The sequence below is a fragment of the Dicentrarchus labrax genome, unplaced genomic scaffold (assembly GCF_905237075.1).
Source record: "Dicentrarchus labrax unplaced genomic scaffold, dlabrax2021, whole genome shotgun sequence".
NCBI lineage: Eukaryota > Metazoa > Chordata > Actinopteri > Moronidae > Dicentrarchus > Dicentrarchus labrax.
Window position 1 is genome coordinate 378,648 of NW_026136702.1, and position 26,005 is coordinate 404,652.

Below are 26,005 nucleotides of genomic sequence, written 5' to 3' on the forward strand. Positions count from 1 at the left end.
CATCTTTTGTCATTTAATGATCATCTTTATATTATCTCTTTATATATTATATATATCTCTATATACTCTATACATGATCTTCACCTGCAGGCATGCATAACAATTATACATCGTCATAAAGCATGACCAGGTGCTCATTAGGTAATGCATTACTTTCTATATTATTTGTCAGTCAAAGGAACAGTTTGACATTTTGGGGAATGCATCTTTTTTCTGTCAGCATGACTCATGTCTGACAATCTGACTTGTCGTGCACTTTTTTTAATGGATTAAACAAACAAAATATTAATTAGTGAGTTTTAGAGGTGCTGGTAGGCTAACTGTTCCTCCCAGCTATAAGTCTTTAACCAGAGATAAGCTAACCGTCTCCTGGCTTTATATTCATCGTACAGACACGAGAGTGGTATCGATATTCGTATCTAACTTTCAGATATGCTCAGTAAATGTTGTTTGAGCACACAGCCGACTGGATACTTGGAGAACGCTGTGTGTCTTTTATTAAATACTGTAAATGATCAGCTTTCTGTACAGAATACGGTCGACTTTAGAAGTCACCAGCTGCCCAAGAAAGGAACTGTAGAGACTGTAATTACACTACTGCTGTAGTGGATAATATGGCATTATATATTAATCATGTATTGTGCATATCGAGTATCCAATATATTAATATTAAGTTTGCATACAAATTGTGGTTGAATTTGTTAGTTTCACACATGCATACACTTCTGTTTTCACTAACAGCGTATTAAAGGTTTCTTTTAATCATTACTCATTACTCTGTTTTAGAGCCCACTTTTAATTCCACTTATAATAATTCAATATGTGGTTCTTGAAATCTATCGTTTCCCTTTTGTATTTGTTTCTAATTACCTCGTGTTTGCAAGCGAAAACAGATGTTAATCTGTCTCTTGCCTTTGTTATGACTTACATCAGATAAACGTATAGGATGGTGAAGTCACTTTGTGTACAACACTTTAAACTTTTCAAATTAAGTTTTGTTTTGTACATATTTTACGTGAAATGACGTGCAATTCTGACACATGTGAAACTGTTTACCTCAAAGCTTCAATGATCAGGTGGCACGAAGGAAATGTGTAAAATCTTCAGTCAACCGCTGGAGCTTCTGGATATTCAGTGTGCTGCTCAGTGGCACTTCAGCAGGGCACAGATTGAAGGACAGACTCTAAACTTCACAAACATCTAAATGCTAAATAAATGGCAGGTGTAATGTTTACTGGGGTTACCATCTTAGCTTAGCATGTTAGCGTGGAACATTTTCAAGCACTAAACACAAAGGTGCAGTTGAGGTTGATGGCAATGTCATTAGTTTTATTATTGATCATAAACAAAAGTATTTGAACATTTTTTATGATTCGTATTGTATTTGAGTTCAGCAACAGATGAACAATAAAAGACACTTATAACGACATATACATGTATAGCCAGCATGTAAAATACAGTTAATGGATTATACATATTATATAAATACACTTACATATAGCTGTGTAAGACAGGAAGTGGAAATACTTACAAAATACTACAAAATAAAACGAAATAACTAAAAATGAATAATAGTAAATTTAATTAAATATAGAATAGAACATCTTTAAAAAGGAAGCCACAACATGAATCTCTCCGCTACAAGATAATAAAGAATGCTTCCTATAATAGACGTTTCCACTCACACCTATCACATAATTTCCTGTCACGCATTCTCACACATCTAATCCTCAAGTTAAGACCACAGACTGTATAATTCAAAATGGACGTAGTCTCCGTGACGTCCCCGAAGAGAGACGCTTTAATACGGGGCCTTATGGACTCTAACTGCTCAGTAATGATGCAAACAGGGAAGACACAGTAATAGATAGTGTTCCACAAAGCTTATTAAGACCTATTCATATAAACATGATATCACACCCACTTTAGAGATAAAGTTCCACCTTATTGAGCAACCTGAATGAAATACTATGATGCTAGAGGAAGCGATATCACCCAAATCATTAGCCTTCATCCTCTGGGGACCGTGAAGAAGTGGTGACCGACCAGCACTGCCAATAAAAACTCCATAATGCACATTAAGTCTGCAGGTTCTTGTCCCCCCCCCCCTCTGTATGTCAGTACATACTGCTGGTGATGCCAGTCATGATAGCTGTGAGTTTGCTCAGTTTGTACAGTTTCATATTTACATCAGTGCTGCTCACATTTTCATCATAAATATGCGATGGATCTCGATTTGGTGAGAAATCAACATCGTGATTGTAATCTTGTTTCTTGAAAAATTCTGCGTTCGTTATTGGCAAGGTACTTTTACAAGCAGAGTGTCCTGAAGCGTCATTACCGAGGAATTGAGGATGTGCTACATTGGAGATGTTTGTTTTCTCTCGTATTAGGAGAACTGAGGTGAAATGCTGAATGTAGCTTCCTTTCTGAACCGCAGTGAACCCTTGATTTAACCTCAGCGCACAGGATACTAACAACAGTCTGCTCACAGGCTTTTGGTTTTGGTTCTCTGGTCCCAGTTCATTTGCAGACAGACGTTTACACTTTCAATATAATCTACATTTGTTGTTTTGACTCACGCAGTTTTTAATTCAAAAATCTTAAATCTTAAAGATAAATAAAAAGAACATGTTTGTTTGGAAGAGATTTTCTGCCAATGTGAGCAGGAAAAAAGATTCTTTAAGTCACTATAATGAGAAACTTTCTCAATATTTAATGACCTAGTATCACAAAGTCATTATTCTGAGATACTGAGTTTATTAGAGATCTAGGAAAGAGATCTTAATATGACGTCAGATGTTCGATGTCAGTGTGGTGTGCCAGGGGGAGCCGACCGATGCAGGTGCGTCTCAGGTTTTGTGTAAGAACGTTTGTGGGAACAGTGGGTAAGTTTCAGGTCAGTGTGTGTTTCTTTTCTTTCTTTTAATCTGTAGATGAAATGATGGTAATGTGTTTGTTCCTGTAACATTTGTTACTACATTGACCTTTTGACACAACCCTGATGTTTTGACATCTGAACTGGTGAAATTTCTCTCTTTACGTTGGTCAGAGGTCACGTCGGAGTTCACTTGAGGTAAAGCACTCTTACTGTACGTAGACTTCTCTTTGTCTGAAGGCTCAAGCACAAAATGTAGCGCTGTGGCATCACTACACCTTCAATTAAAGGAGATTTTAACAGTCTCAGTTTAATATATTACCTCCATAAACTAACAAAACCAGCAGAGAGAAGATTGTTTTTTATATACACAATGAAACTATGAAAATATTTATTGTTCAGGTAACTTTGGGTTTATTTAGTTAATTGTACAAATTCCATTCAGTTAATTGAAGTTATGCTCATATGCAGCATTTCTCCAAACTTATTTAACATCTTAATTATCTGAATAAAGTCCCTTAAATTCATCTTCTTTATACAAATGTTACCACAGAGTTTAAATGTACTTAGTTTCCTTCCACTGAAGCAACAGCTTACGTACAATTAAAACAAGTTTTTTTTATGTGACTAACATCAAATCTTTACACTTTGGGGGATAATTAAGAATTATTTCAATGCACATTGATGATATGAAATAAATACAAAAGCTGAAGAATCCTGAGCTGTACAGAATTATAATTACATACATTTTATATACATACTTGGACAAAATAAGTCAATGGAACAAAACTGGAATTATATCACTAAATACTTAAAATACGGCACAAATTTAAGTTCACTCAAAACAACTGAGTTGCTTCAACAATTCCTTTTTGAGTTTGTTTAATTAATGTTCTTTTGTTTTGTTTTTGGAGGATTAATTTAAGTTACAGTGCAGTTATTCTTAACGTCTGCCACCCGGGTCGGTTTCCCCTTGAAATCAATGAAACAAGGAGCTGGAAACACTTCTGCTTCTGTCCGCCAGAATCAACACACAATGAGAAAGGTGTGTAGGGTCACAAACCCACGATGATTCCTTTATTCCTTATTCATTCATTTCTCCCAGTAGAGCCTCATAAATGTTACACACTGGACCTTTAAATGACATTGTTCACCTCACTTTAAGACCAATAATGACAATATCAAGCTTTGATATCGATGAATAAAGATCTTTAAAAGTAAAAGAGAGCAATTAAACCTGCTGTTTTAACTCTGGGGCTCACAAAGGGGGAGGGGGGAGCAGTCTCCAATGTTTAGGTGTGAGACCTGAACGCAGCACTCGGTGGTCCAGAGGTATCAGACACACATGTGGAAAGAGGTAACACGAAGAACTGGGCTGTGTAATAAAGATATTGCAACATCAGATCCACTTTATTGGTAAATAGCTCAAATAAGAGAACCTCATGTCCTCACAGACACAGATGAAGCAATGCTTTTGACAGTCAGGACATTTCATTTCTGCAAGGAGCCGCGTCGGGACCTCGAGAGCAGAAAGATCTCGCTGTTCGAACATTGCATGAAGTGTGTGTGCACACATTGCATGTGCTGTATGTTGTGTGTGTGTGCAGCCATGTCTGCGCAGACAGAGTGAAAGTATGTTCAGTGTTTCCTAACCATGTCCTGGAAGAGACAAGCTAGACCTGTTTAGCCACCTGTTTCCAGTAAGGCCTCTCCTCTGCTGCGCTGTCTCCTCCCCCCTAACCATCGACTCCCCTCCTCCCTCCACCCTCCCCCCTTCCTTTGAAGCTCGCACACACACACACACACACACACACACACACACACACAGTCGCTCACTGCAAATGGTTGCTGACAACGGCGGCATCCGGTCACGCTCCACTCGAATGAACCCGCCTTTATCTCACAGAGGGTTTGTACGGCCGTCACAGCCAACAGAGCTGAGGACTGAAAACAGATTTAACTGATATTTATCCACTTCCCTTAAAACTATGGTGATTTATCTGATATCACATATTCAGCCCATTGTCAGCTATATGTAGATATTCACATTAAATCTAATCTAAATCAGATCTGTGGGTTTCAAATTACAGCATATACACTGTTACAGTAAAAGACCGTAAACTCTAGAGAGGTTAAAGTTTCTGTAACAGTCAAAAAACTTTATTTATACGGAATTTATACAGTTATTTTTATATAAAACTTACAATCAACAGTACTAATATCTAAATCTAAATAAGTGTTTTACCTTAAAAATAATGTTGTTTCTTTTGACAGTGTGACCATAAATATGAACACAAACATTACTGTCTGTCTGTCTCATTGTATTTGTCTATCTGCCCCACAGAGGCTATAAAATTATACATTTTTTAAATGAATGATTAATATCAATACAGTAATTCACTTTTATAGGAACAAAAAGGCTCCAAAACTTGAGTGAATTTTATAAATACCTTTTTAAAACAATCTCCTCCTGAATCGACTCATGGAACGAAGCCCAAACAATGTCATAACCACACACGTACATATAGTCATCTTTTCCACCTGTAAAATCACTGAGGCCTCTCAATGAAACACAGAGAACGGTTATTACTTCCATTCTCTGCGAGCAATTTTCCTGATCCTACAATTTGCAAACTTCCTGCAGCACATTTTAATTATAGGTATTGCACCTTCTGTGTAGCTAGAAAGGCTCCTCATGCAAGACCTAACTCATGTTTCAGAGCAGGGAAAATCCCACGCAGCTCTCTGTGTGTGTAATCTTTGACCAGGACGGCGTATACCTGTGTGCTCCAGGCAGAGATTTAGAGACCTGGTTGAGCTCCGTACTGCGGTGGTTATTGGTTCAAGCCCCACCTGTGACCCTCTCCTGTCCACCTTCAGCTGTCTATAAAGGAAAAAAGACACACAGACATATTTAGTGGAAAGAAACAACTACAAACTTCACCCACATCAGAGGTTCACAACCTTTTTCCTCAAGGAATCTCTTTTCTATCATCGAGTAAACTGACATATTTTATGGATATTTCTTATTATATTTAATGCATAACAATAACAGAACAGAAAGACCCAAACAGTGAACTCAGTAACTGTCGGATGTTAAAATCTGAGATTATGTTGAGCAGATTATTACAGTTTTTCTGCTCATTTTAGTGAACTTTTAATACAATTCTGTTTGTATTATTATTATTTTTTACAGACTTAAAAGGTTTCTTTGTGACTAATTCACTCTTTGATTCGGCTCTTTGGTTGTTTGAACTCGCAGGACGAGGCTGTTGATCGTTGAGGTTCTGTTAATATACTTTATGTTCAGGTCTTTAAGGTTTAGACATAAATAATAATCTATAAAATGTGTCTACTGTAACCCCATAAAGTCAAAATGCCATCGCGACCCCCCCATGAAGCTTTGGTAACCCCTGGTTGGGAACCACCGTATTACCACCGTACCTACGTATTTGGTCAAACTTGAGCTGATATTTGACTTTATTATTATATATTATGTCATATAAATGTATGAAATGAACATTTTTGCAGCTTGAACCAGCAGCTGCAGTAGAATCACAGCTAGCTTTGGCTAAATCTAATTCACTGATTCAATATGTTTCCTACTTATAGTTGAAAAATAAATGTTGATGCTCCAATATGTTAATTATCTTATTAATTAACTTTGTTATACACAAAGCACCAGATAAGCTCATTAGCCTAGCTGCTCTTTAGGTTGTCCAGTATTTAATCCTAATATAATCATATTAAAAAAGTTATTTACAACGTATATAACTGTTATTAACTGAAGTAGTTAATAGTTAATAATATTGACCCTAAGCCCAGAATAACTCCGGTGTATTTCCCTTTTTTAAAAGCAGCCATGAAACATATTGAACTTCTGTATCTTCCACCAATATTTTCTCTCAGCAGTTCCACTTTTGTATCGGCCTCCATCTTCCTGTCCGCTATGAACACACACACACACACACACACACACACACACCGCACAGCAAGGAGGAAGCTAGAGTCTGTGAAAAGTACACATAACACTTTCTGGCCAATCCCGCGTGCTTCCCGCCAAAAACACGGCGTACAGCCAGTCAGGAACGCTGGAATTTCAGAGCGAGTGCAGGAATGCTGCTGGTGGGTCCGACTGGAGCTGGAGGCTAAATCTGTCCTCAGAAACAGAAGCAGGTCTGTTGAGGGATTGTTTGAGCTATCTTATGATGACCAACCTACCGTGGCTGTGTAAGGCCGGAATATACCGGGGACGTTTGTGGCAGCCCCGGCAAATTTATATCTAATGAACAACAGTTTGAAGTGCTGATGTAATGCTGAAGAACTCATCCGTGTCTTTATTGTGAGCGACGTCTTGCACGTCGATCTGTTAAAGGTCAATTTCAGTGCCTCATCTTATCTTAATATCATAAACTGTTCGACCACAACAATGTCCACAAGCTTTAATGTGCTTTATATACTGTATATATACTGTACTGCTCAATGTCAGAATCTGGTTTATTGACATGGTGCATTACAATAAATATAGAGACAATATAAATAAAGATAAATATAGAGACAATATGTGCAATATAACCATTATTTGAATAAAAGAGTTGTACATTGTGTTGTATCTGGAGCTGCTGTAGAGAGTCAATATCCTCAGTATGGGATCAATAAAGTCTCATCCAGCCTTAAAGCTCAGATCTCACTTTATTTGTTATATTAGTAATTTATTTATCTATTTGTTATATTAGTAATTCTGTGTGGTAGTGGCCCGTGTCAGGTTCCAGTATGAGCAGGATACGGTCCTGAAGTGATGACGATCTAGAGTGACGTCAAAGTCACATGAATTCTGATATGACTGTTCACACACTCAGACCTGAAATCTGATCTGGATTACAGAGCAGCTAAATCAGAGTCACACACACGCACACACACACACACACACGCACACACACACACACACACACACACACACACACATAAAAAACATCAGATTTGGGCCTTCAGTGTGAACGCTGCCTTTGTTTCAATTAAAGGAATAGTTCAACATTTGGGAAATATGTTTATAATGTTATATAATGTGTTAATTAGTGAGCTTTTCCCTTCAACCTTTAGGAAGAGCCAGGCTAACCGTATTTAACGGACAGACGTGAGAGGAAACATCTGTATGAGCTTCCAACAGTCCAACCAAAGAGTCATATTTCATTTGAGTTGCTTCAATCGCAGCAGAAAGTCTGATTATAGGATGAAATGGGATCAAATGAAGCTAGAGTCACATTACTTTTAACCATATTCTCTAATCGAAATGCTCATTTTTCCTACATTTGCTTTATTGTGACCTTCCTACGACATCACAGCCTTAAAGGTCACAGGTACTCAGCACAAACCCTCAAATACCAGGACCATCATCAGCTCAGGCGTCTGCCCACACAGTGCGACACTCTGTGGCCCGGGATCCTCGACGCCACGTCACAAACGGCAGCCTCAGTCTCACACACCCACATCACAGCTCCACAGCAGCTTTCCCTCACTCTCACATGCGTAGTCACCAACCCCCTCCTCCCCTACAGGGTTAACTCAATGAGGCCTGAGTCTGACAGCTAGTGAAAGCTCAGAGGGGAATCCATCCTCAAAACAAAAGTCATACATGTCAAATGTAAGTAAAATGTGAGAGCTGCTATGTCAGCAATAAAGCAGACTGACGTAAGGAGCAGTGACAGCGCCCCCCCCCCTGCTCGGCCCCGGCTGATGTCACTGCGTCGCTTTCATAGTTTTGATGCTTTGTGAGCAGCTTTCTGTCTGCTGCCAGCGATCTGATTGTGTGACTGATTCTGTTTGAGATAGCTCAGAATTCAGAGAAGCAGTCAGCGCCTCACAGTCGAGTGTTAAAGGAGGAAACCGTGCAATGTGCAAACCGTGTTCTCGTAAAAAGAAGAGCACAGGCTTTTCTTGTTTGTCATGTTTACTTGATAACAGTTTGTTTATTCAGCTGACATTTGAAATGTGAACTTGCTGCTGCAGGTGGAGCAGAGACACGCTGTAATGTTTCTGTTTGCTCCAACAGCTAACGATTTAAAATGAGCGTTAACAATGCGACTGGACGTAAATTAATCAAATACTAATTACAATCTGTGTTCTTTGTTTAACCACAATGTGCTACTGAGGAGGGAAATTCCCCTTTTTCCAGTAATATTGCAGCGAACTCTTGTGTTGTGATGAGTCACAGCTCCCCCTGCTGCACAGAAACAGTGCGTTTAACTGTTTAACACTCAGGAGAGTGAAGATTATAAAGATAAAGAAACTAATTCAAATGTTTATCCTGAATGTTAATGTTTTATTAAAGTCTTTAGATTGATTTTGTTGAATGAACCAAATCTATCTTCTCTCAATTATTCTGGTCTGAGCACAAGTTTGTTGTTTTATCTCAAAATAAAGACTTAATATCACAAAGTCATTATTTTAAGATACTAAATCAATATTTCAGGAAAGTTTCTCAATAATAACTTACAGAATCTTTTTACCAGTCGCATCCGCAAAATATCTCATGAATGTTGTTTACAAGAGGTTTTCAGATTTAGTTATTTTACAAAAATAAAATATAAAATAAAGAAACACGAACTCAACAGTTTTAATATGAAATATGAGTTTTCATAAATTGATTGTTTTAGTTTTTATTTGTAAATATAAATAATAATAATATATGTTCAGATCTTCAAGAAGAAGAACATTTTATTTTATGAACTTCATATTTATCTAAACTAATGAGCCAATCGATTATATATTGCTGATTGTGGATCATTTAGAGCTCAATCGATCTTCGATCAATTATTCTGGTCTGAGGACATTTGGTGCCTTTACGATCTGTCGGGAAATTTTTAAACTAAACAAATTCTATGAAATCTGTTTGCAGATAAATATCACAGAGGCCTTGCCAACTTATAAACAAAGAGATACGTTCTTAATAAACCCAAACAGCGTTTAATATCGCGTTCAGTCGCTCTGGGTGCGGATGAATCCGACCACGGACACACGGGCGGCGCTATCGGAAGCAGTAAATTACGAGGCGTCCCGGAAGGCAGCAGGAGCAGCAGGAGGCGAGCTCCGCTTCAGTTTTCGCTGTTTGTTCGATTCCCGCCATGGATTCACAACCTCCGATGAAACCGTGGGAGCGGCGGGTCGCGGGGCCGATGACTGCACCTGGGAACTACAGGTGAGTCCGCGTCAGCCGCGTCAGACTGACATTTTAATGACGTAGCAGCAGGATAAAGTCGTTAGCCACCGAGCTAACGTTGAGGCCCAGCCCTATGCGCATGCGCAGTGTGCTCACAGTGATTGTTATTGTGGTTAAAACGATTAAATACTAAATAAAACGATTAAATACTAAATAAAACGGGCTCCTTCTCTCCGTTTTCTGCTCCACACTGATAACTTAAAGTGTTGTTTCACTGATGTGTTATCACTGATTGCTGTTGTTAGTAATTAAATACCAATAAATGAAGTTTTAATCGTTTCCTGGTTAGGGATTGATCCATATGTTTCTTTATTGGCTGATATATGAAATACTTGCTCACAAGACATTAAAGAAACAGAAATAATAATAATGATAACGTTACAAATATGTGTTTTATTACAATATTTAACAATAAATATAGAAAATAGAACAATATAAAAATCTGTTTTAACTCTATTTTAAGAGAGAAATGATAAACCAGAATCATTAGAGTCACTGAAGAGGTTCTGACCCGTCTTGTCTTGTCTGGACTTTGTCACCGAACAGGTCTGTGAACTTCGGCCCGCCTGCCGGCCCCTCTGCTCCCGCGGGCCCTCCGGTTCTGACCCGGATGGCGCCCCCAGTGCCTCCTCGCCCCGTCCAGCAGACCTACCGTCCGCCCTACAGCTCTTTCGCCTCCTCTTACAGCCCCTATGGGAGCTCCATGTACGGGGGGTACAGCCCCTACGGCGGCGGCGGCTACGGCGGCGGCGGCTACGGCCTGGGAGGGTACGGCCGGCTCCCCCACACGGAGGAAGTGGCCCCCAGCCGGTTCGTGCAGCAGGCCGAGGAAAGCAGCCGCGGCGCCTTCCAGTCCATCGAGAGCATCGTCCAGGCCTTCGCCTCCGTCAGTATGATGTTGGACGCCACTTTTTCCGCCGTGTACAACAGTTTCCGCGCCGTGCTGGACGTCGCCAACCACCTGACGCGGCTGCGCTCTCACCTCACCCGGGTTCTGTCGGCCTTCGCTCTGGTACGCACTCTGCGCTACCTGTACCGACGGTTGCAGAGGCTGCTGGGCCGGAGGTCGGACGGCGAGGCGGAGGACTTGTGGGCCGACAGTGCGAGTGACGCTCTGGCTACGGGAGCGTCCAGAGGGTCGGGGGCGGGGATGGAGGAGCAGACCGTGAAGTCCTGGCCCATCTTTCTGTTCTTCGCTGTGGTCCTGGGGGGGCCCTACCTTATCTGGAAGCTGCTGAGCTCCAACCCCGGCGCCGAAGAGAACGGTGGGACGAACACTCGGGACTTTCTACTTGTGAACTTTATATTTTATGTGAATTAATTCCTGCAGTTTGTTCTCAAACAGTCTGTAGTTCTTCCTCGACAAAGACTGCATCGCTGTAGTGTCAGATTATTTATATATATATGTATAATTCACACTGAGTGGACACTATATATAATTCTTTTTGGCTTTTTATTGCTTTTAGTTTTGATGGAGCATCTGAAGAGTGAAGTGTCATCAGACCCTCAGACGTACAGCTGTAACAATAAAGGTGAATGAATGCAGTCTTTAACTCTAAAAGCTGGTTTGTGTTTCTCTCTTCAGCCACTAACTGGGCCAGCGGGGAGGACGACCACGTGGTGGCCAGAGCAGAGTACGACTTCTCCGCTGCGTCTGAGGAGGAGATTTCTGTGCGAGCTGGAGACATGCTCAACCTCGCCCCTAAAGGTGAGAGCTCTCAACACACTGTATATCAGCCGCTCCTGGTCTGACAGAACCGCTGTGTGGCTCCATCGTAGCTTATTGATGGTCAGTAATGGGAGAGGGAGTAATGATGTTGGTGAACTCTGACCTTTTATCCTGTGTTCAGAGCAACAGCCCAGGGTGCGAGGCTGGCTGCTGGCCAGCGTGGACGGTCAGACCTCGGGACTCGTCCCGGCCAACTACGTGAAGGTCCTCGGCAAGAGGCGAGGCCGCAGGCAGGCGGAGACGGAGAGGCTCGCTCAGGTCCAGCCGGACGCCGCGCAGGCCTCCCAGACTGCCCCGGGCTTCGCACCTGGACCCGGTTCGGCCTCCGCCTCGGCTTCCTCGGAGGAGCTGCTGGAGTCGGTGTACACAGAAACTCCAGCTGCCTTCGGTCTGGGAACGTCCGACGCCAGTTTGCCCTCCAGCGCGGCGCTGAACGTCCCCGAGAGGACCGACTTGTGATGTTTGTGAACGCGTGCGTCTGTATGCAGGTCGTAACGTCGGCCGCCGTTTAACGCTGAAGCTTGACTAATAATCAGCTGGCAGTAGATATCTGCGGAAACATCTCTAAGAATGGCTCAAAGTAGTTCCTTTAATCTGTACTGTTTCATATCATGTAACACAATCTGGACCTTCTGCTGGGAGTATGGATCGAGCACACAGAGGCTCCCTGATGTCCCGTTCAGGAGGTTATCTTCACAGTCTGTTAGTCAGAGCGTCTACGAGAGAGAGAGATTAGTGTGTTCTCTGGTACACTGCTGGAAGATCATGTCTCATATGTACTGTGAGGTTTAACTAAAGTTGAATTAGTGTTTAAGTTAACGAGGTGGACTTTCTGACGCCGTGAGGATAAAGCCAGGGTGTTACTGCGGCGTGGTCCTCAGCGTGGGATCATTCAGGATGATAAAGGGGCTGATTTTGCACATTGTTCAACGTTAGTCACAGAAAGTAATTTTGTAAATATTTAATATAATTATTTTGAAAATAAATATTTCCAAAAATCACCTTTTTTGCCTGTTGTTGTAATTTATTTATCAAAAGTAGAAAGTTGGGTCTTTAAAAGTAGGTTTAATTAGAAATAGCAGTCCCATGGAGAGACATTTATTACAGACTGATTCTATGTGCCTTTAAAAGCTCTTAAAGTTTAATCCTGTTTATATGTTTGCAGTCTCACTTATTTGCTGCTGTTTGTCCTCACAGGAATATTTTAAAGACATTTACTTTACTTTACTTCCACATTAAAATCCTTTAAAAAGTCATCATCTACTTCTTCTACCTCATTAAATTATCATTAATTTAAGGGACGTAAGGCGTCTCCTCCTCCAGTGTTCCTCACTGTGGGGTACGTGTGCCTACAGGAGGGAAAAGACTTATAAAACATGACAAAGCGAAAGATAACTGCTCTTCTCGGAGGACTTCAGTGGCAGTAAGATCATTAAAACACATTAACGAGGACGCAGACGTTCTTTTACTAAAATAAAATATAAATATTTAAAAAAATGAGTATAGAAGCAGATCATTTATTTATTTATTTATGTATTTATTTATGTATTTATTTATTTATTTATTTATATGTATTTATTTATTTATTTATTTATTTATTTATGTATTTATTTATTTATGTATTTATGTATGTATGTATTTATTTATGTATTTATTTATTTATTTATTTATTTATTTATTTATTTATTGATTGATTGATTGATTGATTGATTGATTGATTGTTGGGGGTTAAAAGTCGGAGGAGGCTTTACGGCAGACGGACTCGGTTTCCGGCCGCTGTCGCTAGGCAACGGGACGCTGCAGTGCGACACCAGGGACGAGTTAACGGGAAGAAACGGACGGAACCGACGGAACCGACGCGTAAAAAGCGTTTATTGGACTAAAAGATGTTATTTTATTAACCGCTCGGTTTGCCCTGTGAGCCTGCGGCCCGTCGGTAACGTTTTCCCGCGTCTGCTGAGCTTCAACAAACACAAACATCTGTGCAACAGCAGCTAGCTCATGTGCTAGCCGGATAATGCTAATGCTGCCTTCGCGGTCCGTCGGACATAATAAAGATTCTGGGTGCAGTTGAGTTTGAAGCCTCGTGTTTGACCTTGGAGATAATAAGTAATCAGATTACAACGTCAGACTTCTGAGCTCTTGGTTATAGCTCTTATTTATAAAGTCTCTTTATAAAGTCTTACATCATTTAACACGTAGATACTTTACTCTGAAAACTCAAATAAAGGCGAGTGAGAACCTTTTTAATCCATCCGGACATCGCCACAGAAATTATAAGTAATCTGAATACAACTGCTGCGTTCACGTACACCGACTAACTGCGTCACTGCTGGCCGTGACCGTTTTCCCCCTCTTGTGTTTAGGAGTTTACGAGGAGTACGTGAAGGCGGCAGCAGCTCCTGTCCCGCAAACTTGAGCTGGCGTTAGCATTAGCATCAGCTGCGGGGTAGCCGGCAGGTTGAATCCCGCAGCATCCGGACACAATGACATAAAACCCGGTACCGGCCCGGTTTCCGCTGCACGAGACGACGAGAGGAAGACCTCCGACAGCAGATTGAGTATTTAACGGTTTATTATCTTTATGTGTTTAACGTTAGAGAAGATTTAATTTGACCTGAACGCATCAGATTGATGGAGGAGGAGGAGGAAGAGGAGGAGGAGGAGGAGGAGGAGGAGGAGGAGGAGGAGGAGGAGGCCTGCATCAGCATCACTACTCACACTATAAGTTTTTATATATTAGAACTTACAGTTGATTGATTATCAGAATATCTGCTGATGAAGGGTGATCAATAACTTTTATAAAATATAGTTTTATAATTTTATTTATTTTAATCTGACAGAAGAACACGAGACAGATAATGTGTGAAAAAATCAGGAGCCTCTGTCTCCTCCTTGTGCTCCTAAAGGGATTTACAAGAACCCATTGTAAAGGAAAGGTCCTGGAAAAGGTCCTGGAAAGGTCCTGGAAAGGTCCTGGAAAAGGTAACCGATCATTAAACCAGCTGTATTTTGATCTCTCATCGTGCGTCTTCCTCCGCAGAGATGAGCCGCTTCTGCTCGGACAACAACAACTTCCCCTACGACAACAACGTCCTGGTCCTGGACATGGTGCTGGGCTCTCTGTGGGGGGTCCCCCAGCCCATAAACTGGGACAACGTAGCCAAGCTGGTCCCAGGATTCACTTCCAAGGAGGTAACTATGATCCATCCGCACCCCTTCACGTGTCCCCATTGATGTGTAGTAACGCCTGACGGGGGTCTTACAGTGCGCCCGGCGGTTCGAGGAGCTGAAGAGCACGGGGGGTTTTCCTCCTGTGGACCACCAGTGCAACGCCCTGACGGAGGGCAGCAGCTCCCCCTCAGACGGCCTGTCCACGCTGCTGGACGCCGGCGAGGTGGCGGAGACGGGAGGCAGCCAGAGCGGCGGCAAAGTTACAGGTCAGTTAGTCCCAGATTTTAAACTCAGTGCACATCTGTCTGCAGCTGGAAATCCTCTTTATTCATAAAACCTTTCCTCAAGAGGCTTTAAGAAGTAATGTTAGTAATAAATGTTGTAAAGTGTCTGTATGTGTGATGGAGACGTTTTACATCTACAAACTAACTTTATTTTAATGAAGGTAAAATGTGACTAAACAGTATTACAATAAAGAACTGGAGATGTTGTTATTTTTAAAGTTGAGCTCTTTATTTATGATCAGTCTCGTCCTGCATTAGAAGCAGCGTGCACTACTGGACCAGCCCACAGAGCAGACCTGTGTTATAATATATCGCCACCAAAAGGTTTATAGAGTATTCACAGTCGCTCTGCTGCCGTCGGCAGGCTCCAAATCAACGCCGTCGGGAAGAGTCGGTGCTGTGGAGAAGAAAGAGAGAAGAGTCTCCGCAGAGGAGAACGACAAACCTCAGAAACAACGAGAGTAAGTATCGATAACCTCGATGTTTCACATTAATACACGTAAAACAACGAGAGTAAGTATCGATAACCTCGGTGTGTTTCACATTAATACACGTAAAACAACGAGAGTAAGTATCGATAACCTCGGTGTTTCACATTAATACACGTAAAACAACGAGAGTAAGTATCGATAACCTCGGTGTTTCACATTAATACACGTAAAACAACGAGAGTAAGTATCGATAACCTCGGTGTGTTTCACATTAATACACGTAAAACAACGAGAGTAAGTATCGATAACCTCGGTGTTTCACATTAATACACGTAAAACAACGAGAGTAAGTATCGATAACCTCGGTGTTTCACATTAATACACGTAAAACAACGAGAGTAAGTATCGATAACCTCGGTGTTTCACATTAATACACGTAAAACAACGAGAGTAAGTATCGATAACCTCGGTGTTTCACATTAATACACGTAAAACAACGAGAGTAAGTATCGATAACCTCGGTGTGTTTCACATTAATACACGTAAAACAACGAGAGTAAGTATCGATAACCTCGGTGTGTTTCACATTAATACACGTAAAACAACGAGAGTAAGTATCGATAACCTCGGTGTTTCACATTAATACACGTAAAACAACGAGAGTAAGTATCGATAACCTCGGTGTTTCACATTAATACACGTAAAACAACGAGAGTAAGTATCGATAACCTCGGTGTTTCACATTAATACACGTAAAACAACGAGAGTAAGTATCGATAACCTCGGTGTGTTTCACATTAATACACGTAAAACAACGAGAGTAAGTATCGATAACCTCGGTGTTTCACATTAATACACGTAAAACAACGAGAGTAAGTATCGATAACCTCGGTGTGTTTCACATTAATACACGTAAAACAACGAGAGTAAGGATCGATAACCTCGGTGTGTTTCACATTAATACACGTAAAACAACGAGAGTAAGTATCGATAACCTCGCTGTTTCACATTAATACACGTAAAACAACGAGAGTAAGTATCGATAACCTCGCTGTTTCACATTAATACACGTAAAACAACGAGAGTAAGTATCGATAACCTTGGTGTGTTTCACATTAATACACGTAAAACAACGAGAGTAAGTATCGATAACCTCGGTGTTTCACATTAATACACGTAAAACAACGAGAGTAAGTATCGATAACCTCGGTGTGTTTCACATTAATACACGTAAAACAACGAGAGTAAGTATCGATAACCTCGGTGTTTCACATTAATACACGTAAAACAACGAGAGTAAGTATCGATAACCTTGGTGTGTTTCACATTAATACACGTAAAACAACGAGAGTAAGTATCGATAACCTCGGTGTTTCACATTAATACACGTAAAACAACGAGAGTAAGTATCGATAACCTCGGTGTGTTTCACATTAATACACGTAAAACAACGAGAGTAAGTATCGATAACCTCGGTGTTTCACATTAATACACGTAAAACAACGAGCTCAACGTTCTCTCCTTCAGTCCCAACATGGTGATCCACGTGTGCGACGAGACCAAGAACCTGAAGCAGGACTTCACGTGTCCCAGAGATCTGCTGGTGAAAGAGATGCGTTACTTCGCCGAGTACTTGTCCGTGGACGCCCAGCGGTGGGAGGAGGTGGACATCTCCGTCCACTGCGACGTGCAGATCTTCGACTGGCTCATGAACTACGTGAGGAGGAACTCCGCGGGAGAGGGGAACAAGGACAAACCCCGACTCGGTAAATCCCTGGAATTAAAAACCATAACAGACACATCATTATTACACATGGGGATGGCTGTCACTACCTGTCTGTGTAAACCCGTGGACGGAGGTTACTGGTCACTGAACGTGGCGTGTGTTTGGTGGGTCACTGGCTGCGTGTTCTGTGTTGTTTGTTTGTTGGTTTGTGGGGTTTGCTTGGTTGGTCATGTGGTGTTTGTCGGTTACAGAGCCCAGCAATGTGATCTCAATCCTGATCTCCTCCGAGTTCTTGAAGATGGATACGTTAGTAAGTGTTGTGACGTGTGACGCTCAGTGTGGTGATGTGCTTCGGGCCTGTTGTTTTTCAGATTGGTATGCGGCCCCTTCGGCAGCAACATAATCCCAATAATAGTCTTAAAAACCTTTCTTCGAGAGGCTTTAATGTCTTTCTGTGTGATTGCAGGCTGTCAGGAGATGTTATACATCTATAAACTTGATATTTTTTTAAGGTAAAATGTGACAAAACAGTATTTTAATAAAGGACTGGAGTTAAATCTCGTTCTACAGATTGAAGAAAACATTTTAGTTGAGTATAAACCTCTAAAAATTAACATTCATATCACAATATCAGTCAAAATAATGACAATATGATGTGTTTATTATCATGCAGCCTTTAGCAAACACGCATGAATTACTTAAATTAACTTAAATTCATCTGTTTGCACCTTTACATCCTCTTTATTTACAGTAATGTCTCTCAGAGCTGCTCAAAAAAAGATAATTGGTGATCTCTCCGAGTCCCAGGAAAACAAGAGGCCCATGGTAGAGCTCTGTTAAGTTGTTGTTGCATGAGTGTGTAACAGTGTAGAGTTTAGTCACATTGTACCATAAAGTAGTGTTTGATTAGTATTCGTGTAGGAGAACTGAGACTTGTACCGCCGCCGTGAACGGGCGTGTAAGAGCGCTTCGTGTTTTGTCCGTGTTCAGGTGGAGGAGTGCGTCCAGTACTGCCACAAACACATGAGCGCCATCGTGGCCACGCCCTGCAACATGAACTGCATCAACAGCAACCTGGCGACGCGCATCGCCGAACTCTTCAACCACAACGAGGCCGACGACATCCGCGACAAAAAGGACAAGTTCAAAAGGTAAAACGAGGTTGGGGGCGCGAGGAATCAGGGAAACGGACGTCTGCGATTTCCGCTTTTATTTGTGAGAGTTTTAAAAATGCTGGAAATGAAAATCTTTGTTTTATTTTCCTCTTAAAGTAAATTGTTTCAGAAGAAGATTGAGCGTCTCTTCGATCCCAACTACCAGAGCAGAGATTCACCAGGAAACGCCTCCACTCTCTACAGGTGAGTCCACCGGGCCACGGGCAACGCTCCTGATTCCTCCAGCGGCGTCTCTACACTCTGCTCTGTGATTGGTCTGTTTTTAAACACATTGGCAGGAAGTCAGACAAAAAAACAGCAAAGAGAATCCGGTCAATTTTCAAAATAAAATACCCTCTGCAGACTCCAGGATTTCATGCTACATCAAAAAAGTATAAAATAACAACAATAAAGTCAATTAAATGAGACAAAACTACTACTATTTAACTCCTCACCCAGAGTAACTACACACTGATATCAGGGAGAAAGGACAAAATATACAAGTCAACCACGTCAGGCCGGCGAGAAATGCTGAAACACTCATGAGACAGATAATCTGTGATTTAAATCAGGTTCCTCTGGTTCCTCCTGGTGCTCCTAAAGTCACCTCCTGCAGCTTTAAATGCAGAGTTTGTGTCTGAGACTTTTATTCTTGTGTTCTCTTCGTATTGTCGACAGTTTGGTTTTCACTATCTGTCGTATGTGTGTGTGTGTGTGTGCGTGTGTTTAATCTCAGGTGTGGTCTGTGCCTTAAGCTGCTGATCAAAGACACAGAGAGGAAGATCTCTTGTGTTCCCGGGAAAATCAACATCGACGCTCGCGGAGAAATCATCTATACACACATCAGGTATTACAGCAGCTATTCAATGTGATGAAGCAGCATCCTACTGTATCTATATCTATATATAGATATATATATGGAGATATTTATTTATATTAATGTACTCACAGTGTTTGTTCAGCTGTCAGTCGTCGTACATGAAGAACAGAACGATCCCTTTTACCTTACATATATGATATTCAAACGTTTACAGACAGAAGAACTGGGATGTGCATGAATATCTCACCGGTCTGTATGAGGAGCTCAAGTCCTGGGTCCTGGTCTACTGGAGAATCTGGGGTACCATCAACTTCCTCACCTGCTCCCGGTGCCAACAGGTGTGTGTGTGTGTGTGTGTGTGTGTGTGTGTGTGTGTGTGTGTGTGTGTGTGTGTGTGTGTGATAGATGCACAAGTAAGCAAGACTTCAACCTGAGCACTGATTACACAGAATATTCAACCTCAAACTTACTTAAACTTACTGTGTGTTTACGTGTGTGTGTGCGTGTGTGTTTACGTGTGTGTGTGCGTGTGCGTGCGTTCAGGTGTTTGTGTGTGCAGAGCTGACCCATTGCAGTTACCACCCAGACAGTGTGCTGTACCCTGGCATGAGTACAGAGAAAGGCTGGCATGGTGCAGGAATCTACCCCTGCTGCAACCAGAGGGTTCTCCGCTTTGACCCCAGTGGTATGCCCAAGGTATGGACACAACACACACACACACACACACACACACACACACACACACACACACACACACTTTATCCCTGTTGTGTGATGATGCCACACTGTTATTTTTATTGGCCCCAGTAGTTTCAGCTGGGAGGTGAGCGGTGAGTTCTAACAGCTTTAATAAGGAAAATAAACTCATTTGTTTTCATCATTAATCAAAATACAAAAAATACAACTGAACACCTGAATTCAAGTACAACCTTGAAATAGAGTCTTTTACATTCATATAATCAATACAACAGAAGATTGTTGCTCTTATTTACAAAATAAAACATAAAAAACACTGAAACCAAGAATTTTAACCATTGACAATCTATTAATAACTCTATTAATATCTATACTATTAATACACAAATGCAAAATAAAACTAATATTTAGAATAAAAAATACTAAATCCTACTCCTCCTGTCTAATGGAGGGCTCAATAACATCTGTCTGATCCACTGAGTGGTTTTTAGTCTACAGCAAGCAGAGGTCAGGTCTGATGTTAAGTCTGCAGTATTAGTGGATGAAACTCATGTGAAGCTGCGTGTGGAAGCTTGAAGAAGTGCTGACTCGGTGTGTGTGTGTGTGTGTGTGTGTGTGTGTGTGTGTGTGTGTGTGTGTGTGTGTGTGTGTGTGTGTGTGTGTGTGTGTGTGTGTGTGTGTGTGTGTGTGTGTGTGTTCAGGGCTGTAAGATGCGAGACCACATAGTGAACGTACCGGACGAAGAGAACTGTGACGAGGTGACCTTAGCCCAGACCAGAGTCCTCAACGACCTGCTGCTGCACAGAGACGCAGTGTGTCTGTCCAACACACCGCCTGCAGAGGGGTGAGACAGTGTGTGTGTGAGACAGCGTGTGTGTGTGAGGCTCCAATGAATGAATGAATGAATGTTTGTTGTGTTTGTGTGTGTGTTAGTAGCGAGGAGAGTCCATCCAGTGCAGAGAAGGTTCAGGACTGTGACGTTCTCTTGGAGCCGATGCTGCTCGGACCTCTGAGAGGAGACGGCAGCTCTGTGAGTCTCTCAGTGTGTCTCACTGTCCTCCTGCCAGTGTGTCTCACTGTCCTTCTGCCAGTGTGTCTCTGTGCATGTGTTTCTGACTTCAGCTCTTTTCCTCTTTCCGACCAGTTTTCCCTTTTGAAAAACTGGAGTCTGCAACTGGTACGGCTTCTCTCTCATTGCCTTCATTACATCTGCTTATATTACTTATATATATATACTGCCGACATCCAACTGTATGCAAATCATCTTTTATTGGATTAGTCAAATGTGTGAGTCAGTGTGTGTGTGTGTGTGTGTGTTAAACGTGTGACCTTTGCCCTTCCAGAGGCAGCAGTCTCTCCTCTCAGAGGACGAGGAGTACACCACGGGGTCGGAGGTCACTGAAGATGAGGTTGGGGACGAAGAGGAGCTGTCCAAGAAGCAAGGTGGCTCATTCTGTGTTATCTTTATGGTCAATAGTCAACAACAGAATCTGGACCCATATCTGAGTTTGATCTGAGTTCAGTGCGTTAGTAAGAGCAGTATGAACCCTGTAATCTGAATAAGATTACCTATAGTGGAGTGTAGAGTTGGAAACTCGTCTGAAGGAAATAATAACAAGTCACAGACGTATTTGCCTCATTAAAATGCTGCAGCGAGGTTTAATTACAGGCTGATAAGTGATCCCGTCATTACTGTTCCAGTCTCGTCTTTTAATGACAGTTTAATTGCAGTTTATGTGGTTAATTGCGCGCTATCACAAAAACCTTCGGAGCGGCGGGGCAGCGATCGGCCGTTATTGTGATGCTGAGAGCACGAAGGGCGATATAAAAGCTTCTGTTGGCGTTTCTTGTTGTACGCTGAATCTACTTTCATTGTGTCTTCTTACATCAGACACTCAGTCGCGGTTTGTAGTGTTAAATGAAGAATTAGAGAGGAGACAAACACAGGAATGAACGGCCTTTAATCAGGTAACGTACGCTGCCTTCAGGTGATCGTTTGCTGGCATTCTTAATGTTTCTGTTGTTGTTTATATGTTTATTTCTGTTCCCTGTGACTCTGGTAGCAGCTTCCCTTCAGCACTGACTAGTAGAAATGATAAAAGCAAAACGAGGACACATTTATTTAAAGCCCGTCTCCACTGTTCCACCCTCTCTCTACGTTTTCATCACGTCTATTTTTAACATTTCATTGTTATTTCCAGCCCTCCTGTGTGAGGATGGAAGCAGTTGCTCTCTGTGGCCAGCAGGTGGCGTCAGACACACTCATCATGGGGGTTTTTGTGTTTTTGTGTTTCCAGCTGCTAAGAAGGCCAAGAAGACCCACAGACCTCTGAAAAAACAAATGTCCTCTCCAAACTTCCAACGCAAGGACAAACCAGAGAAAGTGAGTCAGCAGATTGATCATTATTCAGATTCCTGGTCGGAGTAAAATCCTGCAGGATGCTACTGAGTGTGTGAAAGACTTTGTTTGTTCTCTCTTTTGGTTTTATGGTACAACGCAGTGTAAAGCTGCAGCTTAGTGCACGCTGTCGCTCTGTAACAGGGGTTTTAATTCCATTCAGGACCTTAAAGATGAAGAAAACCTCTGAAATATGGAAACAGAGCTCCTGTTTTTAATAATACAGTGACTTTTTATTTTTAATGAGTATGTAAAATTACAGTAAAGCTGTTTATAATATAATATATAATGCTCAGTACATTTTTTAGTGACTGTTTTGCTTTTTTCTACTCAAATAAAACACATTAAAAAACTTTAAAACCTTCATTTTATGTTTTCTAAGTCAGATTTTCTTTCCCTCAGTCGCAGTCGAGGGACAACACACCGTTCACGTGAGTTCACCTGCAAACACGAGACAACCTCGTCACAATGTGAGGGAGGGAGTGTGTTCGTGCTCGGCTTTCATTTCACTTAAATGTTTTTATTTTGTTCATTTCTACAGGGACACACATTTATTAAAGTTAACCAGAGTTCTCTAACTGTCTGACACTGTGAGGATAAATGATTCCCTTATGTTCCCATAAGTCCTGGAAAATTTGATTAAATTTGCCTCAAATTCTGGAAATTATTTACATTGTCCTGGACATTTTTGTGTTTTCTCTCCTCGAGCACATCGCCAACATTTCCTGTAAAACAAAATAAATTTCCCAGGTTTCAACTGTTACAGGTTTCCCACTCGTCCTGGAAACACCTGAAAATTGATTACTGTGATGAATTGTGTGACACAAGCAGGTTCATATGAGCGTTTGTTATCCAGTGCTGTCCTGTAGTGTCAGGAAAAACTCCTTGTTATAAAGAGCGGGAACCCTGTAACCACCTGTGATAATAAAGATCATTGTTATGTTAAGTTAGCCCTAGCTCACCACAATATGTGTATAATTTCCCTTTTTATTGACTCTGAGCTGTTTGTTTTGTAGAGTGAGCGTCCAGAAGAGTAAGTGGGACAGTTCTCGCTCAATGAGATACAACCAGGACGCTCAGAGGGAGGAAGGTAAAGGAGAAAGATCATTATTACGTCATTATAACGTCATTAATACTTTGATATTTTTAGAGTTTTAATTGTGGCGTTTCTGTCTGTTCTCATTCGGCTCAGATCAGCGGCGCATGGTGGAGATCATCGGCCACCTCACTAAGATGAGGTTCGGAGACCAAGAGCAGAGCAAGTCTAAGGATACTAAAGAAGTAAGTGTGTGTTCATAAACACACAGAGACACACACACACACACACACACACACACACACACACACACACACACACACACACACAGTGTTAGTGGAAGTGTGTTTGTCTTATTTCACATCATGTGCTCAAGGCTGAGCTGTCGGCCTGCTGTCCTAGTTGTTGCAGCTGGCTGATTGTTGTGTGTGTGTGTGTGTGTGTGTGTGTGTGTGTGTGTGTGTGTGTGTGTGTGTGTGTGTGTGTGTGTGTGTGTGTGTGTGTGTGTGTGTGTGTGTGTGTGTGTGTGTGTGTGTGTGTGTGTGTGTGTGTGTGTGTGTGTGTGCTTGCAGCCTACAGGAGGAATCTACTCCAGACTGGAAGCCCAGTTTAAGGGTAACTCTCAACCCAGACAGAGTTCAGAGAAGACACCCAGGTACTCTCTCTCTCTCTCTCTCTCTCTCTCTCACACTGACACACACACACACACACACACACACAGACACACACACACACACACACACACACACACCAGGGTGTCCGCAGGTTCTTAAAAAGTCTCAAATCCAATAATCTGAATTTTAGGCCTCTATTTTTGTGTCATTAAGCACAAAAGTAATGACGAATACAAACAGTTGATTAGAAGTTTTCGGGGCTTCTGGTGACATAAACATGTACAGAAACTGTGTTTGTTTGTTTGTTTGTTTGTTTGTTTGATGTTTTTAATGGAATTATGTTCAGAATATTGTGTTTGTTGTAGAACTTGAACACTGAAGTTTGAGTTGGAGCCTCCTGCATTAAAGTGTCCATAAATCTGATTGTGAGGAAGTTATTAACTTAATTATTAAGTGCAGCTTTAAATAGCATCAATAGTGATTATAGACTAATGAAAACATTCCTGTTCCTGCCAGTAGATAAATGTTACACACTGGACCTTTACCCTGACAAATAACACAAACTAATAAAAATACACTAAAACAAGCAAACCCAGAATAAAAACTCTACTAACTCATCACGTCGTTCAATAATCGACCCTCGCCTTCTTCCTCTTCTTCCTCTAGGACTAAAATACGCTACGCTCAAATCAGGACAACATAAAGGACCCGATGAGGAGAAGGCCTCCGAGCAGCGTGAAGACAGATGAGGATGAAGAGGATCCTTCTTACTGGCAGTGACCCCCCCCCCTTCCCTTCTAGCACGGCCACCACTCGTAACCCAGCTGTGGACCCCGTCCCCCTCAGTCCCCGTCCCCCTCCCTCTTTGCTTAACTCAGGTGACTACGTATGGATCACCGCCACCCGCTCCCTCCGTCGCTCAGCTAGCTTTGTGTTTGTGCAGCTGCGGTCAGACCGCCAAAAAACCAAGGAGACGTCCAGCTCCGCTCTTAGGAAACGCACTTGAACTGATCGACCTCTCGGTGTGTCTTTAGGTTATTTTTGGAGCCAGACAGGTTGGGGGGGGGGAGGGGGTTCCTACGACATGATCTGACACACTAACGGGACTGAAACACTAGTTTAATAAAGTCACGCTGAAGTTCTGCTAGAGATAGAGTTCTAGTCGTTCCTGTTTGTACTGGAATGTAACTGTGCTGTAAAACACTGGGACCAATAAAACATGAGTGACACTGAACTCTTCATCACTTACACCGGTGCTTCTTTATTTAAAGGCGCGCTAGAAAACCTCAAACATACACACTGGAGGCCGATATCTCTGCATCAGGGTCTTCTGTGAGGAAGAGTAAATTGTGTAATAGAACAAGGCCAAGAATCAGGGACAATAAAACACTGAATTTATCAAAAAAAGTAAGTTCAAAATGATAAAAAATACATAATACAGACAGAGAAATAATCTGCTCAGAATCTCTGATTTTACACAAAGTTACTGAGTCCGCTGTTTATCAGCTGTTGTTATAATTCAATATAAGATATAATATCTATAACATTTAGTTTCCTCAGTGATAGAAACGGGAGTTATTTAAGTCTTCCAGTTTCTGTCCACTAGGTGGCAGTATATCTCCTGGGGGAGGGGGGGGGGGGAAGAGTTGCTGGGCTCTCAACAATCAACTTTGCCCCAGTTTGACCACAACCTGTCACCTCTGATCCAACTCGCTACCAGGTGACCTGGAAGGAAAGTGTTCAGTGATCCAGGTCCTGGGTTTTCTTGCCCCAAACACTAAAAGTGTAGGGGGGGGTTCTTCCTGTCCGACTTACTCACAGAGGTATTAATAACCCACAGCGTAGACGC

General features: G+C 41.8%; 2 protein-coding genes and 1 long non-coding RNA gene across 47 annotated transcripts; 2 read left to right on the top strand and 1 right to left on the bottom strand.

Moving 5' to 3' along the window:
• The first annotated feature begins 9,922 nt into the window (after positions 1-9,922).
• pex13 (peroxisomal biogenesis factor 13) lies at positions 9,923-12,824 on the top strand. Its single transcript, XM_051377492.1, has 4 exons — positions 9,923-10,073; positions 10,641-11,359; positions 11,680-11,802; positions 11,945-12,824. The coding sequence occupies exons 1-4, from the start codon at positions 10,000-10,002 to the stop codon at positions 12,280-12,282; spliced, it is 1,254 nt and encodes a 417-aa protein (XP_051233452.1). The 5' UTR covers positions 9,923-9,999; the 3' UTR covers positions 12,283-12,824.
• Positions 12,825-13,587: 763 nt separating this feature from the next.
• sanbr (SANT and BTB domain regulator of CSR) lies at positions 13,588-25,404 on the top strand. 35 transcript variants are annotated; one of them, XM_051375649.1, is made up of 22 exons: positions 13,589-13,892; positions 14,190-14,384; positions 14,867-15,018; positions 15,092-15,263; positions 15,646-15,742; positions 17,240-17,478; positions 17,690-17,748; positions 18,429-18,589; positions 18,710-18,796; positions 19,329-19,439; positions 19,627-19,750; positions 19,956-20,108; positions 20,810-20,952; positions 21,042-21,138; positions 21,253-21,285; positions 21,452-21,551; positions 22,406-22,491; positions 22,909-22,937; positions 23,523-23,596; positions 23,699-23,787; positions 24,122-24,197; positions 24,823-25,404. In XM_051375649.1, exons 3-22 carry the CDS (start codon positions 14,869-14,871, stop codon positions 24,903-24,905), a joined length of 2,163 nt encoding a protein of 720 aa, XP_051231609.1. In that variant the 5' UTR covers positions 13,589-13,892; positions 14,190-14,384; positions 14,867-14,868; the 3' UTR covers positions 24,906-25,404. The 35 variants fall into 35 exon arrangements, with proteins under 35 accessions (XP_051231633.1, XP_051231643.1, XP_051231609.1 ...); XM_051375673.1 differs by having other exon boundaries at positions 13,588-14,384; positions 22,915-22,937; XM_051375689.1 differs by having other exon boundaries at positions 13,589-14,384; positions 24,115-24,197.
• On the bottom strand, positions 15,781-17,219 carry LOC127349868 (uncharacterized). 11 transcript variants are annotated; one of them, XR_007880439.1, is made up of 6 exons: positions 17,078-17,161; positions 16,866-17,023; positions 16,494-16,599; positions 16,284-16,337; positions 15,968-16,073; positions 15,789-15,863 (listed from the first exon to the last, which is right to left on the bottom strand). It is a non-coding gene; the product is annotated as an uncharacterized LOC127349868 (long non-coding RNA). The 11 variants fall into 11 exon arrangements; XR_007880448.1 differs by lacking the exons at positions 15,789-15,863; positions 17,078-17,161 and adding exons at positions 15,873-15,967; positions 17,184-17,219 and having other exon boundaries at positions 16,022-16,125; XR_007880433.1 differs by lacking the exon at positions 15,789-15,863 and adding an exon at positions 15,873-15,967 and having other exon boundaries at positions 16,022-16,125.
• Positions 25,405-26,005: the final 601 nt, after the last annotated feature.

Excerpts from the sequence above, each read along its gene's own strand:
- pex13 (XM_051377492.1), top strand. The coding sequence starts at position 10,000 with ATGGATTCACAACCTCCGATGAAACCGTGGGAGCGGCGGGTCGCGGGG. Across the intron at positions 11,360-11,679 it reads CCCCGGCGCCGAAGAGAACG|CCACTAACTGGGCCAGCGGG; the intron begins GTGGGACGAACA and ends TTCTCTCTTCAG. Across the intron at positions 11,803-11,944 it reads GCTCAACCTCGCCCCTAAAG|AGCAACAGCCCAGGGTGCGA; the intron begins GTGAGAGCTCTC and ends TCCTGTGTTCAG.
- sanbr (XM_051375641.1), top strand. The coding sequence starts at position 14,869 with ATGAGCCGCTTCTGCTCGGACAACAACAACTTCCCCTACGACAACAAC. Across the intron at positions 18,590-18,709 it reads AAAAAGGACAAGTTCAAAAG|TAAATTGTTTCAGAAGAAGA; the intron begins GTAAAACGAGGT and ends TTCCTCTTAAAG. Across the intron at positions 19,751-19,955 it reads CCTGCTCCCGGTGCCAACAG|GTGTTTGTGTGTGCAGAGCT; the intron begins GTGTGTGTGTGT and ends GCGTGCGTTCAG.